This window comes from Chiloscyllium plagiosum, chromosome 31, assembly GCF_004010195.1.
Source record: "Chiloscyllium plagiosum isolate BGI_BamShark_2017 chromosome 31, ASM401019v2, whole genome shotgun sequence".
Taxonomy (NCBI): domain Eukaryota; kingdom Metazoa; phylum Chordata; class Chondrichthyes; order Orectolobiformes; family Hemiscylliidae; genus Chiloscyllium; species Chiloscyllium plagiosum.
In genome coordinates this window covers 42,539,834-42,556,449 of record NC_057740.1, presented here as the reverse complement: position 1 = coordinate 42,556,449, position 16,616 = coordinate 42,539,834, and the positions used below count along the sequence as shown (strand labels likewise).

The 16,616-nt window shown below is 44.2% G+C and overlaps 2 protein-coding genes across 2 annotated transcripts in view; one reads left to right on the top strand and one right to left on the bottom strand.

The window, feature by feature from the left end:
• Positions 1-11,762, top strand: part of rex1bd (required for excision 1-B domain containing) — a 13,029-nt gene extending 1,267 nt beyond the window's left edge. The window contains exons 2-5 of the mRNA XM_043721533.1: positions 5,909-5,991; positions 6,885-7,089; positions 8,437-8,525; positions 11,337-11,762. Of these exons, the coding sequence (XP_043577468.1) occupies positions 5,909-5,991; positions 6,885-7,089; positions 8,437-8,525; positions 11,337-11,418 (459 nt within the window). The 3' untranslated portion in view covers positions 11,419-11,762. The remainder of the gene's footprint in view (positions 1-5,908; positions 5,992-6,884; positions 7,090-8,436; positions 8,526-11,336) is intronic.
• Positions 11,763-15,452: 3,690 nt separating this feature from the next.
• Positions 15,453-16,616, bottom strand: part of LOC122565060 (cytokine receptor-like factor 1) — a 9,976-nt gene continuing 8,812 nt past the window's right edge. The window contains exon 3 of the mRNA XM_043720690.1: positions 15,453-15,536. Coding sequence (XP_043576625.1) covers positions 15,453-15,536 — 84 coding nt within the window. The remainder of the gene's footprint in view (positions 15,537-16,616) is intronic.

Genomic DNA, 16,616 nt, shown 5'->3' with positions numbered 1-16,616 from the left:
CTATCACCCCCCTCATCCATAACATCCCCGCCTCCGCCTATACTCCCATCCCATTCACTCAGCCAAGACCCTACCTTCTGTCCACACCCACCCCGTTATCTATATTCCAATGTGTCCATTTTTGCACATATCCAGACCCCCAGCCCGTGTTCAGACCTTCACCCTGTCCTACACTCTGCGGTGTCTGTTCCTTCCACGTCCATTAGCGATCCCCTTGTTCAATACCCCACCATGTGTGACACCAGCCCCACTGTGTGATTATGTACCCCATGTCTATGCACCACCAACCCCCTCAAACAGAGTCTGTACCCCCAAACCTTTCTCAACTTTCCCCTTACCCTGTTAACATCAAGCCTCCCTCCACTTTCATATTTCTCCCATGGCCTGACTTACACATCTTTGGACTGTAGGAGGAAGCACTTTGGGAGAATGTACAAACTCCACACAGTCATCCAAGGGAGAACTTGAACCCAGGTCCCTGGTGCTGTCATGCAACAGTGTGAACTACTGAGCCACCGTGCTGGTCTCTAATTGACTAGCTCTTTCAAAGAACCAGCACAGGCAGAATGGGCTGATTTATCCTCCTTGTGGTCTGTAGGAGTTTCAGTTTTCTCTGAACACATCACATTTGTTGTTTAATTTCTTTACAATCGTTATCACTTGGTTTTTTCTTCATAACATCTTTGTTATTTTTACCTCCTGCTCTCTAATTTTATCAAGTCAGTCATTTTATTGATAACTACCGAACTGAATGTTACCACATGGGATGTGGGCATTGCTGGCTGGACCAACATTTATTACCTAGAGGGCAGTTAAGAATCAACCATGGTACTGGGGTCTGGAGTCACATGTAGGCCAGACCAGCTAAAGACAGCAGTTTGTTTCCCCAAAAGAATATCAGTGAACCAAATGAGTTTTTCCAACAACCAACAATAATTTGATGGTAAATATTAGATTCTAAATTCAAGATTATTCAAATTCCACCATCTGCCATAGCTGGATTCAAGCCCAGGTCTCCAGAACATGACCTGGGTTTCTGCATTAATAGTCGAAAAGTGTGGCACTGGAAAAGCACAGCAGGCCGGGCAGCATTTGAGGAGCAGGAGGTTTGATGTTTCAAGTATAAGCCTTTCATCAGGAAGTGCTTATGCCTGAAACGTTGACTGTCCTGCTCCTTGGATGCTGTCTGACTTGCTGTGCTTTTCGAGCACCACACTTTTTTTTAATAGATATTTTTATTGAAAATTTAACATGTTTTTACATGTTTACAAAAGAAAACTTTAAAAAAAACCCAAGTATAAACATTGATATACAATTAAATCTTAAATAAATAATAACCAAAATCTATCAAACAGAAAAAAAACAGAAAAAAAAACAAAACTCAACTAACTACTCATCTAATCTACAACTAACCAGAGTGTATGATTAAATCTCTTACATTATTCAAGAGAAAAAAAAAGGGTAACACAGAAGTTGAGTAGTGATATACATGCTCGGAATGTGTTAACATCAGATCATAGCAAAACCCATATCCGTGCAGGATTCCTCTCCTAAGGGGCCCCAGACCAGCCAGGTTCATCCTCTCAATTAAATAAAGGACCTTGTTAGGATGGCCGAGAGATCTGTATTTGTGAAATTCAAGAAGGGCTGCCATATTTTATACAATAATTCGTTTTTTTTTCGGTGCACCATATTTGTAAGGAAGTCCGGGGGAGTATATTCCATAATTATCCTGTGCCAACTCGAAAGTCCATGAGGGCCCTCAGCCACCCAGTTTACCAAAATGTTTTTCCTTGCACAGAAAGAGAGAATGGAAAATAATATCTTCCCTGTCATAATTTCAGGTGTTCTTTATCCAATAAATGCCTCTCCTATAGGAGAGCTATATTGATCCTTTTTTTCTTGAGGTTTGATAATATTTTCTTCCTTTTTGATTGGTGAATTACATCTCGTGACATTCCAGGTCCACCATTTAATCGACTGATTAACCATAATCACCGGGCAAGTCCGAGACCCCCCGGGAGAAGATGGGCGACACGGTGGCACAGTGGTTAGCACTGCGGCCTCACAGCGCCAGAGACCCGGGTTCATTTCCTGCCTCAGGCGACTGACTGAGTGGAGTTTGCACGTTCTCCCTGTGTCTGCGTGGGTTTCCTCCGCGTGCACCGGTTTCCTCCCACAGTCCAAAAATGTGCAGGTTAGGTGAATTGGCCATGCTAAATTGCCCGTAGTGTTAGGTGAAGGGGTAAATATAGGGGAATGAGTCTGGGTGGGTTGCGCTTCGGCGGGTCGGTGTGGACTTGTTGGGCCGAAGGGCCTGTTTCCACAGTGTAAGTAATCTGTAAAAAAAAAAAAAGTCTGTAAAGGAACCCTATCCAAAACACCCTGAGCATAGAGCATATAAAATTCACAAAAATAAAAGCTCTTTAATACACTCAGATCAATATAATAAAAAAACTATTTCTAAATAAAAAAAATTAAACGGAGATCTTCCCCATGTTCCCAGGTGGCACCACTTCCTTTCCAAAAGCCTATCATAACCTCTCCCAACCAGTGCCTCACCCTTGACCCAGGCACCTCACGATAGGATAAAGGAAATTCAAATATAGTACTGAGCTAGAATTAACAATGAGTAGCCTACCCCCCCCCCAAGCACACCAACACCTGGATATTTTTGGTAATATTAATACCATGTATGAACATATGACTCTAAAATTACAGTCTCAGCAAATAAAATTAAATATAGTAATACAAAATAACAGGGGAAAACAACCCCGCTCCTAAGGACAGAGATAAAATAGGATAAGGTAACCACCTTCCCCCCCCACCTACATTAACTAGCTCCCCTAGCCTATATATATAAAAAAAGGGGTGGGAGAAAATCGCTAAGTGAAGAATAAATAAATAAACCCCTCTCCCCAACCCCCAGAGATAATACTAAACAATAAGGTAATGAAAGGAAAAAAAAAGGGGTAAACCAGGGTGGGGTGGGGTGGGGCGGGAAAAACAACATCAATTAACTCTTACAATTTATCTAAGAGAGTCCAAAAGTTCCTTGGCCTTCTCCAGTGATCCAAAGTTATACACAGACCCTTCATGGCTGAAGCGTAGCATAGTTGGGTAGCGCAAGGAGTACTGAATGTTTAAGTCCCTTAAATGTTTCTTCACTTTGTCAAGCACCTTCCTCTTTCGGACCAAAGCTGGGGAAAAGTCCTGAAATAACATAATCTTGGATCCTTTATAAATCATGGCTTGGGGATCTTTCCCAAGATTTCTGGAAGCTTCCAAGAGCATCTGCCTCTCCTTGTAGCTCTGCAGCTGGAACAGGGGAAAAAAAAAGGGGTAAACCAGGGTGGGGTGGGGTGGGGCGGGAAAAACAACATCAATTAACTCTTACAATTTATCTAAGAGAGTCCAAAAGTTCCTTGGCCTTCTCCAGTGATCCAAAGTTATACACAGACCCTTCATGGCTGAAGCGTAGCGTAGTTGGGTAGCGCAAGGAGTACTGAATGTTTAAGTCCCTTAAATGTTTCTTCACTTTGTCAAGCACCTTCCTCTTTCGGACCAAAGCTGGGGAAAAGTCCTGAAATAACATAATCTTGGATCCTTTATAAATCATGGCTTTTGGGGATCTTTCCCAAGATTTCTGGAAGCTTCCAAGAGCATCTGCCTCTCCTTGTAGCTCTGCAGCTGGAACAGGACCGGGTGGGGGCACTGGTTCGAGCCAGGCCCGTGCACTGCAACCCGGTAGGCCCATTTCACCCTTACCCGGCCTGATCCAGCCTCCAGATCTAACAGCTGTGGAAGCCACTGCTCGAGAAACGCTGTAAGCTGGCCTTCCTCTTCCCGTTCGGGAAGGCCCAGCAAACGAATATTTTTCCGACGACCTGGATTCTCGAGGTCGTCAGTGTGATTCTCGAAGGTCCGGACTTGCTGTTCAAGAGTCTGGACCAGATCCACGGCCGATTCTGCTATGGTCTCGGAGGTCGCAGCCTTTAGCTCCGCCCCTCCGACTAGGCGCTCGATTTCCTCGATGTCTCGGCCGTGCTTTTATAGCGCGGCCGAGACTGAGTCTCTTCAGCTCCGGGACTCTTTGATGAAGGCGTCGAGTTTGGAGGTTATTTCCACAAGACTCACCACCGTAGGTAAGTCCCCCAAGGCGGCTGCAGATGCCTCTGCTGCAGCTGGGGAGGGTGGGGGAGGGGCTCCTGCTTACTGAGAACTGCGGGCTCCTTTCCCCCTAATCATTTTTACAGGAGACTAGACTGTCTAAATTACTACTGAGCAACTAATTACATTAAGTAAAAACTATTTTAAATTATATGGTGAGTGTGGTAGAGGCGGGTGGCCCACTTTGCCCAAGTCTTGGGAGGAGCACTATAGACTTAGACTTGCTGAGTCGCCACCATCTTGGATCCCCCGCACCACACTTTTTATACTCTGATCTTGAGCATCTACAGTCCTCATTTTCTCTCTGGGTTAATAGTCTAATGATAATATCAGTAAGCCTTCACCTCCCACAGAAGTGTGATTTGGTTTCTCTGAGTAAATGGGCAAAACAAATATACAGAAAATTTAAAAATAAATAACATCTAAGACCACGGAAATTAGATCCAATCACTTCACAGCGCAATAGGAAACAATGAACAAATTATATTTAAAAAAATGTCATTGACATGAGCTGACTTTTGATTGTCCAAGTGTGATATCTGAGTATCAGACTGGACTGTGCACAGTAGCTGAATGTCATGGTGCAAAGCTGCACAAGTACCACTGAGTCCTTAGGCACAGTCCCCCTGTTCCCTATCCTCGGGGGGTTTTACTCCTGCACCTTCATCCTGTTGAGTACGCTGCTGGCTTGAACCATTCAGCCTGGCCCTCGTTGAAGCTGTAGTTGAACATTATTGTATTCTGGCTGCCCTCCTGGTGCGTAAGGGTACAAGTGAGAAGCTTCAGCCCACTGATGGAGACTTGAACTTCTGCTTGCACTTTGTCATAATCAACAGGATTGTTGAAGGTCAGAGGCAGCAGTCCTTGCTTCTTGAGATTAATTTTGTGAATCCAAGCCAAGCTCTTGACAGTAATGGCTGGACTTGAGGGCAGCCTGTTCTCCCCTGGAGATCTTGCCATTGTTCTGAACTTCAACTACCACCCAAGTTGATGCCTTGTTTCTTGTAAGCACGAGCAGGTTCTGGCACAAGCCCATACTGGTCGCTTTGGTAGTTTTTGATCTCATTGACTTTGTTATCCTTGATATTATCAGCTCTGATGAGCAGGTTATTTGAAGTGTCAAGATGGCCGTAGAACCCCAGCCAAGGCCAAGCAGCAGCATGGCGCACTACCCTATCCCTGACCTTCCTTGGTCATCTTTCCCACTCTCTTCCCATTTTTAACAGCACAAAATTCTTCGCATTTCTCTCTCCCTTCAATTCTGAAGAAGTCATATTTCATTCAAAACGTTAACTCTGTTTTTCTCCACACAGATACTGCCAGATCTGTGTTTCTTCAGTACTTGCAATTCTTCTACAGTATTATGCTTTTAGATTAGATTCCCTACAGTGTGGAAACAGGCCCTCTGGCCAAACAAGTTCACACCGACCCTCTGCAGAGTAACCCACCTAGACCCATTTCCCTCTGACTAATACACCTAACTCTATAGGCAATTTAGCATGGCCAATTCACCCAAACTGCACATCTTCAGACTGTGGGAGGAAGTAGGAGCACCCAGAGGAAACCCACGCAGACACGGGGGAGAATGTGCAAACTCCACACAGACAGTCGCCCGAGGCTGGAATTGAACCTGGGACCCTGGTGCTGTGAGGCAGCAGTGCTAACCACTGAGTCACCGTACCACACCTTTTATTGTGCCCCCAATTAACATTTTACATTCATTGGTTTTTGGTTGCAGAGTGCAAATGGACTGAATACACTGGTGCGGACCCTTTATGCATTACAGGAGGAGCGTGTTGAAGCTTATCGGCTTTTTGATCTGTGAGTATGAGACCAATTTACACAGAATCTGAGGTGGTTATTTATTCTGGAAGAAAATAGTTCCACAATTTTCCTGTTTCTTCCTGTGCACCTTTAAAAACAGGGAGCTGTTTATCTATGGTGTGACTGTCTTGTCTGAATGGCACCCCATAGAATATTATTTTAATAAGCCATCCTAATATTCATGCCTCCTGTATACAGATGCTGCCAGACCTGCTGAGCTCCAGTAACTCCTGTTTTTGTTTCTAATTTCCTTGTAATTGGATCTTGAATCTCCTCGAGCCTGCATGCCATGGGTTTGTTATCTGTTCATTGGATCTTGGATCCCTCTGGGACTTTCTCAGTCCAAGATTTCTAGTATTCTCTGCTTTCATTATCAATGGCCCATGAACATACTCACCCACACACCCAGCCTGTGCGGATATTTGTTAATAACTAACCAGATTGATTTATAAAGAGGACACATTTGGCAGATGTAGTACCACAGTGATTATAGTGAGAGTTTCAAACAGAGAACAGCAGTCACTTCCAGTTTCCATTTCACCCGGAACCATCCTGAAGCATCAGAGCTCCTCCCTGACTCTACATCTGCCTTCTTGATGCACTCACTTTCTCCATTCTGCTTCTCATTTTCCTTTCTCATTCCTGTCTCTATTATAGAAACTGCCTGGAGCATACACTGTTACTGATTTATACTGGTTCAGATGGCAGGAGACAAACTGAAATGCCTCAGCCTGAGAGCCGCTTGGCCCTTCCCTCCACTGGGCTGAACTTAGGCAAAGGACTGACATTAGGTCTGTGTGCCTCAGGGCCAGAGTCAAAGAAGTTTAAAACATACAAACATGTTGAATAATAATCAGAAACTTTCTCCTCCCGTAACTCTCTGGTTCCAGAGGACATCAGGCGTATCTCCGCTCTGCTCCCAACTATGACTTTATCAAATACCGGCAGCTGGTGCACGAAATCACCCAGGCATTTAACCGGATCTCCAAGGAAGTGATTCAGCTCAAGGACCGGTTTCATGAGGAGTATGATCGCCCAGATCTCTCTGAGCACATCGCGAGAGTTCAGGAACGGGAACGGGAAAAGCTAGAATTGGTGAGTTGGAAAAGGGACCTCAAGGGGATCAGGGAAAGCCACTGGAACAAAGAGTGGGAACCCACACATTAGACTGTAGAGAACTCTGGTTTAGCTGATCTCGCACTGGGAAGGTATCAGAGCCGCTATCTGTTTGAAAGGGATTCCTGTAGTTAGGGCTGTGTTTATTGAGATTAAAGCCAATCATATGTCAAGTTTAAGTGAACAGGCAAAACGCAGATGAACTGTAATGTTTAGCAGGTTTAGGGAAGTTCTGAAATGTTGGCATTTCATTTCAAAGGGAATAAAGCATAATAATGGAAAAGTCTTACAATAATTGTACAAGGCACTAGTTAGACCACACCTCGAACATTGAACAGATTTGGTACCCTTATCTCAGGAAAGATATGCTGATATTGGGGGCAGTCCAGAGAACGGGACTGCCCCCAAAATAAGTTGCATAAATTGGTCCTGGGTATGGAGGCACTGTCAGATGAAGAAAGGTTAAGTAGTTTGTCCTGTACTCATTGGAGTTTAGAAGAGTGAGGGAAAATACTACCAGAACCAAACCAGCCTGATCCCTGGTTGGATCCACATGTTCTTCTTGGAAGCTGTCACAAATGTATACTATGAATATTTCCTCTGGATCCTCTGCAATTTTATTTTCCCAATCTACATGAAGATTAAAATCACACTTATTTTAATGTACTTTTTTTCATGCCCTCATTATCTCCCTCATCTTCATAATTCATACTTAATTTATTCTTTATCCTACAGTATAGTTCTGAAGAGGAGTCACACTAGACTCAGAATGTTAACTCTCTTTCCTTTCCCCACAGATACTCCCATTCTGTTAAGTTTCTCCAGTATTCCCTATGTTTGCTATAGTATAGCAACTGTTTGATAGCCCTATTGACTACTTGTACCAGTATTGTCTTGCCCTTGTTATTTTTTATCTCTACAAATGTGGATTCTTCTACTTCCAATCCAAGATTATTTCTTGCAGTTGTACTTATTCCATTGTACACTATCAAAGCAGTTCCACCACACCTTCCTGTCTACCTTCTTTCAAAAAATTCACGTAGGCCTGAATATTTAGCCCAGCACATGAGTGCAGAAGATAAGACAGATATCATTGTGGGTTCACCTTCATCAAATGACTTGCAGTAGTTCAACAGGGCATGTCATCACCAACTTTTCAGGACTAGTAGGATGGACATTAAATGCTGGCCCAGCCAGTGACTCCTGCATACTGTGAATGACTTTAAGAAGTAAGGTACAACATGGGGTTATGTACAAAGTAAAGTGCCCTTTACCTTGGAGAATTGTAAGTTTCTGACAAGGGTCCCTTCTTTTCTTATTCTCTAGACAGCCAGGCTACAGCTTGCCAAGCAGAATATGTTGGACCATCCAGGCAACGAGACCTACCAGGAGGAGGCCCGAGAACTGAAGCAGAGGTATGAGCATTGCGGTTCTGTGCGTGTTATCAGTCCCACATTTGGGGAGATGCTGTCCATTCCCACAGTGCAGTATCCTATCACCAATGGCAGGCCTGGCGTCTTGTTTCCACGAAGGCCCTGTTGCCTGACATTCAGCTCAGAATGCTCTGCAAAGCACTCATGCCCAGCTGGCTAGACCAAACAGCTGATACTCTTACCTGGAAAAGAATGACCTGAGAAGCAACCTGATGGGGCTGAGGCTTGACTGGATGTTCCCCTGGTAAGGCAGACTTGAACTTGGGGCTGTGGATTTAAGAGACTCACTAATAAATCCACTGATAGGGAATTCAGGAGAAACCACTTTACCCAGAGTGTGGTGGGATTGTGGAACTTGGTCCCACATGGAATGAGGGATTTTAAAGTGAAAGCTGTTAATGTGTCTAAGCTAGATCAGTAAATGAGATCTAAGGATAGAAGGAAATGTTGATAGGGTGGGGTGAAGAGTGGGGCGAAACCTGGGAGGAGGTTTTCAATATCCACTACCAAGAGTGGCTCAGCAGCAGCACTACTGACTGAGCTGGTTGGGTCCTAAAGGACATCACTGCTAGAGGGAAAAACCTCCTTGACCTCATCTGTACCAATTTGCTGAGTACAGATGCATCTGTCCAGCCTTGGAGGGACAAGTGGCTAGTAACATTCGTGTGACACCAATGCCAAGCAATGATCATTTCCAATAAGGACAACCTAATCACCACCTTAACATTCGACGATGTTGCCATCACTGAATTCCCTCACTATCAACATCCTGGGGGTTATCATTGACCAGAAGCACAACTGGACGCCATTGAATCAAAGTGGCTAAAAGAGCAGGTCAGATCCTGAAAATACTGCAGCAAATAACTCACTTCCCAAAGCCTGTTTATCATCTACAAAGCACAAGTCAGGAGAGTGATACAATATTCCACAATTGCCTGCATGGATGCAATTCCAATGGCACTCAACAAGCTCAACACCATCCCAGATAGAGCAGCCCACTTGATTAATACCACATTCACATGTATCTACTCCCTCCACCACCGATGCTCAGTAGCAGCAGTGTGTACTGTCTACAAGATGTATTGCAGAAATTTACCAAGGCTCCTTAGATAGCATCTTCCAAACCCACCACCACTTCCATCTAGAAGGACAAAGGTCGCAGATACATGGGAACACCATCACCTGCAAGTTCCTCTCAAAGCCACTCAACATCCTGACCTGTAAATATGTTGCCATTTAGAGTCATAGAGATGTACAGCATGGAAACAGACCTTCTGTCCAACTCATCCATGCCAACCTGGTATCCTAACCTAATCTAGTCCCATTTGCCAGCACTTGGCCCTTATCCCTCTAACCCTTTCATAAACCCATCCAGATGCCTTTTAAATGTTGCAATTGTACTAGCCTCCACCACTTCCTCTGGCAGCTCATTCCATACACATACCACCCTCTGCGTGAAAAAGTTGCCCCTTAGGTTCCTTTTATATCTTTCCCCTCTCACCCTAAACCTATGCCCTGTAGTTCTGGACTCTCCCACCTCAGGAAAAAGACTGTGTCAATTAATCCTATCCATGCCCCTCATGATTTTATAAACCTCTGTAAGGTCACCCCTCAGCTTCTAATGCTCCAGGGAAAACAGCTCCAGCCTATTCAGCCTCTCCCCATAGCTCAAATCCTCCAACCCTCAAAACATCTTTGTAAATCTTTTCTGAACCCTTTCAAGTTTTGCAACATCCTTCCGATAGGAAGGAGACCAGATTTGCATGCACTATTCCAAAAGTGGCCGAAATAATATCCTATACGACTGCAACATTACCTCCCAACTCCTATATTCAATGCTCTGACCAATTAAGAAAAGCATATCAAACACCTTCACTATCCTATCTACCTGTGACTCTACTTACAAGAATCTAAGAACCTGCACTCCAAGGTGTGTTTGCCCAGCAACACTCCCTAGGACCTTACTATTAAATGTATAACAGCTGCTCTGAATTGCCTTTCCAAAATGCAGTACCTCAAATTTATTTAAATTAAACCCATCTGCCACTCCTCATCCCATTGGCCCATCTGATCAAGATCCTGTTGTACTCTGAGGTAACCACCTTCGCTGTCCACTACACCTCCAATTTTGGTGCCATCTTCATACTTACTAACTATACCTCTTATGCTCACATCCAAATCATTTATATAAATGAGGAAACGCAGAGGACCCAGCACCGATCCTTGTGGCACACCATTGGTCACAGGCCTTCAGTCTGAAAAGCAACCCTCCACCACCACCTTCTGTCTTCTACCTTTGAGCTAGTTCTGTGTCCAAATTCTTCAGTGTCGATGGATCAAAATCATGGAATTCCCTTCCTAAAGGTATTGTGGATCAACCTAGAACTGCTGGCCAGCCAGCAATGCACACGTCCTATGAATAAATAAAATTCTTCCCTGTAGCATGTGAAGGGCTGTCGGTTGTAAATGCTCTCTTCTGAGGTTAGTGGAAGGAATTTGGTGAGAGTTTCGGTTGCAGGTTACATTGGCTGTGATTGCCCCGACACTCTTGCTTCCCTCTTTGTTGAACTGTGCATGTGATTGGACACACTGCTTGAATAAGACTGAACTTCACTGTGGTACACCTCTGAGTCAGATAGTTCGCTGCCACTCCCTGCCTTGTGTGTACGATTACTTTGCCAAGGCACCTGAGAGCAGTGCACAGAGGCTGCATAGGGGAGGAATCAGTGGGTTTATTTCTTGCAAGCCTCTCCATCCTTCCTGATTTTACAATGTATTTATCATTTTCTCCAGGATTAGGAAAACCATTGAGGCAATTAATGAGATTCTTCAGGACTTCAAATACGATTCAGAGGAGATCGAAGCCAGTGGATAGATTTGTTCTCACCAGTGTTGTTGATCTGTTAGAGACCTCGGCATCATTAAGGTCCCACAAACAGCATCTCCTGAAGCTGGAGCTTCTGCTCTTCATCACATGCACTGTCACCAAATCAGCCCCGATAATTCCTTGCTGCCTAGGTGCAGGAAAGGAACAAAGATCTTTGGAACAATTTTCCCTTTCTCCAGAGGAACCTGATTCATTCCATGCATCCCAAGATTCAGCAAGGACTCAGCGCAGACCCTAAGCAGTGATGGAATTACTGAATGTCATTTGCACGTCCTGTTGACTCACTGTGTAAACTGTTCAGAGAAATAAATGACTGTGCTTCTTGTCAACTATTTCAAACTGCAACATTCATATTAGCCGTTGCTTCTATATTATGCAAGGAAAAGGATAAACGTGCATTTTTAAAATAATCTCAGAATGGTTAACTGTTCAGTAGACAAGAAGTGCAGCTACTGAACACAGCAAGATCCCATAAACTGCAGTGAGACTGACTCTGATCTGTTTTAATGGTATAGTTTGAGGGCTCAGTATCACTGGGGGAGTCCCCATTTATTGTACAAAACAGTGGCTGTGGAATTTGTCACATACGCCTGAAGAGGCAGGCCTCTGTTGCATGCTCCCTATGAAAGATGACATCTTCAATTGTGCAGTACTGCACTGGAAGTGTCAGACTGGACTATCAGCTCATCTCTGCAGTAAGACTTGAACCCACAACCTAAAACACTGCATTCCAAATGTTTTCCCCATTTAGATGCTTGAAAGTTATTGTGCTCCTTTGAGAACTGAAGGTGAGTTGGGGGGGTGATGCCCTGTGAAAACAGGGGGTGAGGGAAAGATCTTTGAGAAGGAAGTGGCATAGCTACATGGTGTCCATTGCTGCCTCTGAGGTTGCAACTTCACTTTGGGAATGCCTGACTTAACAGATCTTTAACAGTGTAATGCCATCAAACAGCATTTGTGTAATACCATGATGGCACTTTGGTAATGAAGAAATTGCAATGTTGTGTTCCCAAAAGTGAGTGTCTTTTAGAGTGTGGGGGCATTATTTAGTCTGTGAGCCAGGTGACGTGGAATTCGTAGCTCAGCGACGAGCTTTGCCTTTATTTGTTTTTCTCTTTTCGTTTTCCTTAGAAACCCAGAAAAACAAACATAACGAACAATAAAGTAAACCAAAAATCGAAAAGTTTACCTTAAACAAGGGGGAGAGAAAAAGAAAACTCTCGTCCTCCTCCATAGGAAACCAGCAGCAGCAACAGGAACACACTGACTGCCCTGGCCAGCACAGGGTCAGCCCCCTACACTGAGGGCACTCCAAATCTCTTGGTTATTTTTTTTTGAGGATATTCTAAATCTCCTGGGTTTTTTTTAGTGTACTTATTTCCTGTGCTACCGCCTAACAGCGGCAGTGCTTCATTTTTTCCCCAGCACCCAGCTTAGCCTTTATCAATGCCAGTGTAACCGTGGGACACTCCGACGGTGGGCGGCACGGTAGCACAGTGGTTAGGCTGCTTCACAGCCCAGAGACCCGGGTTCAATTCCCACCTCAAGCGACTCTCTGTGTGGAGTTTGCACATTCTCCCGATGTCTGCGTGGGTTTCCTCCGGGCGCTCCGGTTTCCTCCCACAATCCAAAAATGTGCAGGTTAGGTGAATTGGCCATGCTAAATTGCCCGTAGTGTTAGGTGAAGGGGTAAATGTAAGGGAATGGGTCTGGGTGGGTTACGCTTCGGCAGGTCAGTGTGGACTTGTTGGGCTGAAGGGCCTGTTTCCACACTAAGTAATCTAATCTAATCTAATCTAATCATTCCTGAAGAAGGGCTTATGCCCAAAACGTCGATTCTCCTGTTCCCTGGATGCTGCCTGACCTGCTGCGCTATTCCAGCAACACATTTTCAGCTCTAATCTAATCTAAAACCCTGACCTGATACGGGGACTGGTCAGTCTGTTGAAGACTGCACCCTCCAGCCAGTCCCAGTCTGACTGCACCCTCCGGCCTGTCCCACACTGACCCCACCCTCTGGCCAGTCCCACACTGACCGCACCCTCTGGGCAGTCCTACACTGAACACAAATTCCAGCCTGACCCATACTGACCGCACCCTCCGGCCAGTCCCTGGCAGACTGCGCCCTCTGGCCAGTCTCTCACTGATTGCACACTCCAGCCAAACCCACACTGACCATACACTTGACAGGGTAGACACTGAGCATCATCACCCTTGTGAGGGAATCTGGAACCAGTGATGCAGCTTAAAAATATGGGGTCTCCTATTTAAGACAAAGGCAAAGGGAAATTCCTTCTCTGAGGATAGGAAGTGATTTAAATTCTCTACCCCAGCAACAGTAGAGGCTTGTCCTGTGAATATATTCAAGGAGATGCTTAGGCAGATTTTGACTGATGCAAGAGGGCAAGGCTCATGAGGTCAACAACAAAGTAGTGTGAATGCTACAGAAATGTCAGGGCAATGACCATCTCTCCTTGACATTCAATAACATTACCAATGCCAAACCCCACCACTATCAATATTGAGGGGCTTGCCATTGAATAGAAAGAAAACTGGACCAGCTGTATAAACGCTTTGGCTACAAGATCAGGTCAAAGACTGGAATCCTGCAGCAAGTGACTCACCACCTGATTCACAAAACCTATCCCCATTTAGGAGGCACAAGTCAAGAGGGTGCAGCTCCAACAACACGCAAAGCTTTATACCATACCAAATTAAAGCAAAGCAGTCCACATGTTTAGTGCATCATCCTCTAACAATGTTCACTCCCTTTGCTAATAGCTTGTTGCAGCAGCGTGTACTATCTACAAGATGCACTGCAGGAACTTGGCGAGGCTTTGCTGGAACCTTCTAAACTTGTGAACTCTACCACCCAAATGAAGTGCCACGACCTGTAAGTTCCCCTCCAGTCACTCTCCATTCTGATTTGGAACTATATTACTATTCCTTTAGTATCGCTGGGTCAATATCCTGTGACTTGCTTCCTACACTACACTAACTGCAGTAGCTGAATTACTGGCACAGGCAGTAATGTTAATGACCTGTGAATGATTGAATAAAGAAGCCAAATTCCATAATCTTACTGACTGTTGGTACAGGTTTGAGGAGCCAAACGACTCAGTCCTGATCCTATTGACCTTATCAAATGCTTTAGTCAAATCTTTTCCTTTAGTTCTTCATGGGATATGGGCATCACTGGGCAGCATTCATTGCCCATCCTTGGATGTCCTAATGGTCAGTGCAATAATTTATTCTGCCCTTTACAATACAAACCCTCCCCAAACGAGGAGGGGCACAAATTGATCCTAAAACCCCACATCACCCTGGGGTGGCATCTCCTAAGTTTCTGTGCCACTTGTGGTTGAGCACCTCTTGCAGCAGTTCACCCACTGAACTATCTGTGAAGGTAGGATCTGACAATCACTTAGGGCTTCCAAGAGTCTCTGCTTTTGCTGTCTAGAATTTTGCTTCAAAGGAAAATCTTAACATTTAACAATATTAAAATGGTTTATTAGAAAGTAAACAAATGATCAATCCCAAATATTTTGGTTCAGTCGCTTTTTGCATTCACATGCAAAGACATAGTTCCCGTACTGGGCGGATTTTCCTCAGAACTTTAAGTACTCTATCGTGCTGAGATTTTGGACTATTTAACAACACTTTACTTAAAGAACAGACTTCACAAGAAATTTTATAAAACAAAAATGAACACCAAACTACACAAAGGGGATGTTAGGAACAAGAAATAGACATGAGTGCTAAAGGCTCTGAAAACACAACTGAAAGACAAGATTGTTAAATATGAAATGTTGACCATTAGTTAGAGGAATGGCCTCCAACCCCAGTGATGGATTTGATTATAGATTTCTGAAGTGAACTCTCAGTGTCTCAACACTTGCTGTCACTAAATCAGCTTGTATATCTTTCTTTAATGAATGAATACACATATGGGAGTGTTTGTAACTGCTCTGTGACTAACAATGAGAATGAAGGGTTGGGATGGCTGCTGGTGCTTCACACATTCATGTTGGATCAAAGACCAATCCTCCCCCAAAAGGGATCTGTCCTTTTGAAGAAGAATCTCTGGAGTTACCGGCCTGGAGAATCTGAAATAGAAGTAGAGAAATATGGTTCACAAAGAGCTAAGTGAATAAAGACAGCAAGATATACAGAGCAATAAATAAAACCACAGACAAAGACAGCGAGACACTGAAAATCCTATTATTGACATCCTGAATGGTTGTTAAGTCTCCAGGATAACTCTATAGGCTCCAACATTCAAAATTAATCTCCAGGGCAGGGGTGTGAGCAACACATAGAAAATATATCGGCAGAAGAATCATATTGGACGTGAAAAGTTAACTCTCCAAGATGCTGCTGAGTTTCTCCAGCACTTCCTGTTTTTATTTTAGAAAATGTAAGAGGACGTCAACAACATGTTTTTCTTATTTCTTTAATGTCTGTTCATTAAAAGTCTGCTTGGATTGGTTTCTTTAATACAACTGACTTGCATCCAGGATTGCTTCAGGGGGCAGTTAACTTTGTAAACTGGAGAGGCTGGGAATGTGGCCCAATCACGGTTAACAAAATAAAGATAGTGTTTGTTCCAATGAAGAGTTGTATAAAGTTGCTAGAAAAGATAGCAAGCCTGAGAACTGGGAACAGTTTAGAATTCAAAGGAGACATTAGGATGATTAAGAAGAAAAATAGAAGTATGAGAGTAAACCTGCAAGGAACATAGAAACACTGAAGGGTTTGCTTTTATGAGTTTTTTAAAAAATGAGTGAAGACCAATGTAGACCCCTTACAGCCTGAAGTGAGAGAATTAATTATGAATAACAAGGAAATGGCAAAACAATTAAACAATGATTTGGAGATGCCGGTGTTGGACGAGGGTGTACAAAGTTAAAAATCACAACAATCAATAGACAGGAGGGTTCCCTCCCAGTTGGGAACACTTCAGCGGTCCAGGACATTCGACCTCAGACCTTCGGGTGACCATCCTCCAAGGCGGACTTCGGGACAGGCAGCAGCGAAAAGTGGCCGAGCAGAGGCTGATAGCTAAGTTCGGTACTCATAGGGAGGGCCTCAACCGGGACCTTGGGTTCATGTCACATTACAGGTGACCACCATTGCACTATACACACGCACAGATACTGCTATACACACACACACACACACAGGCA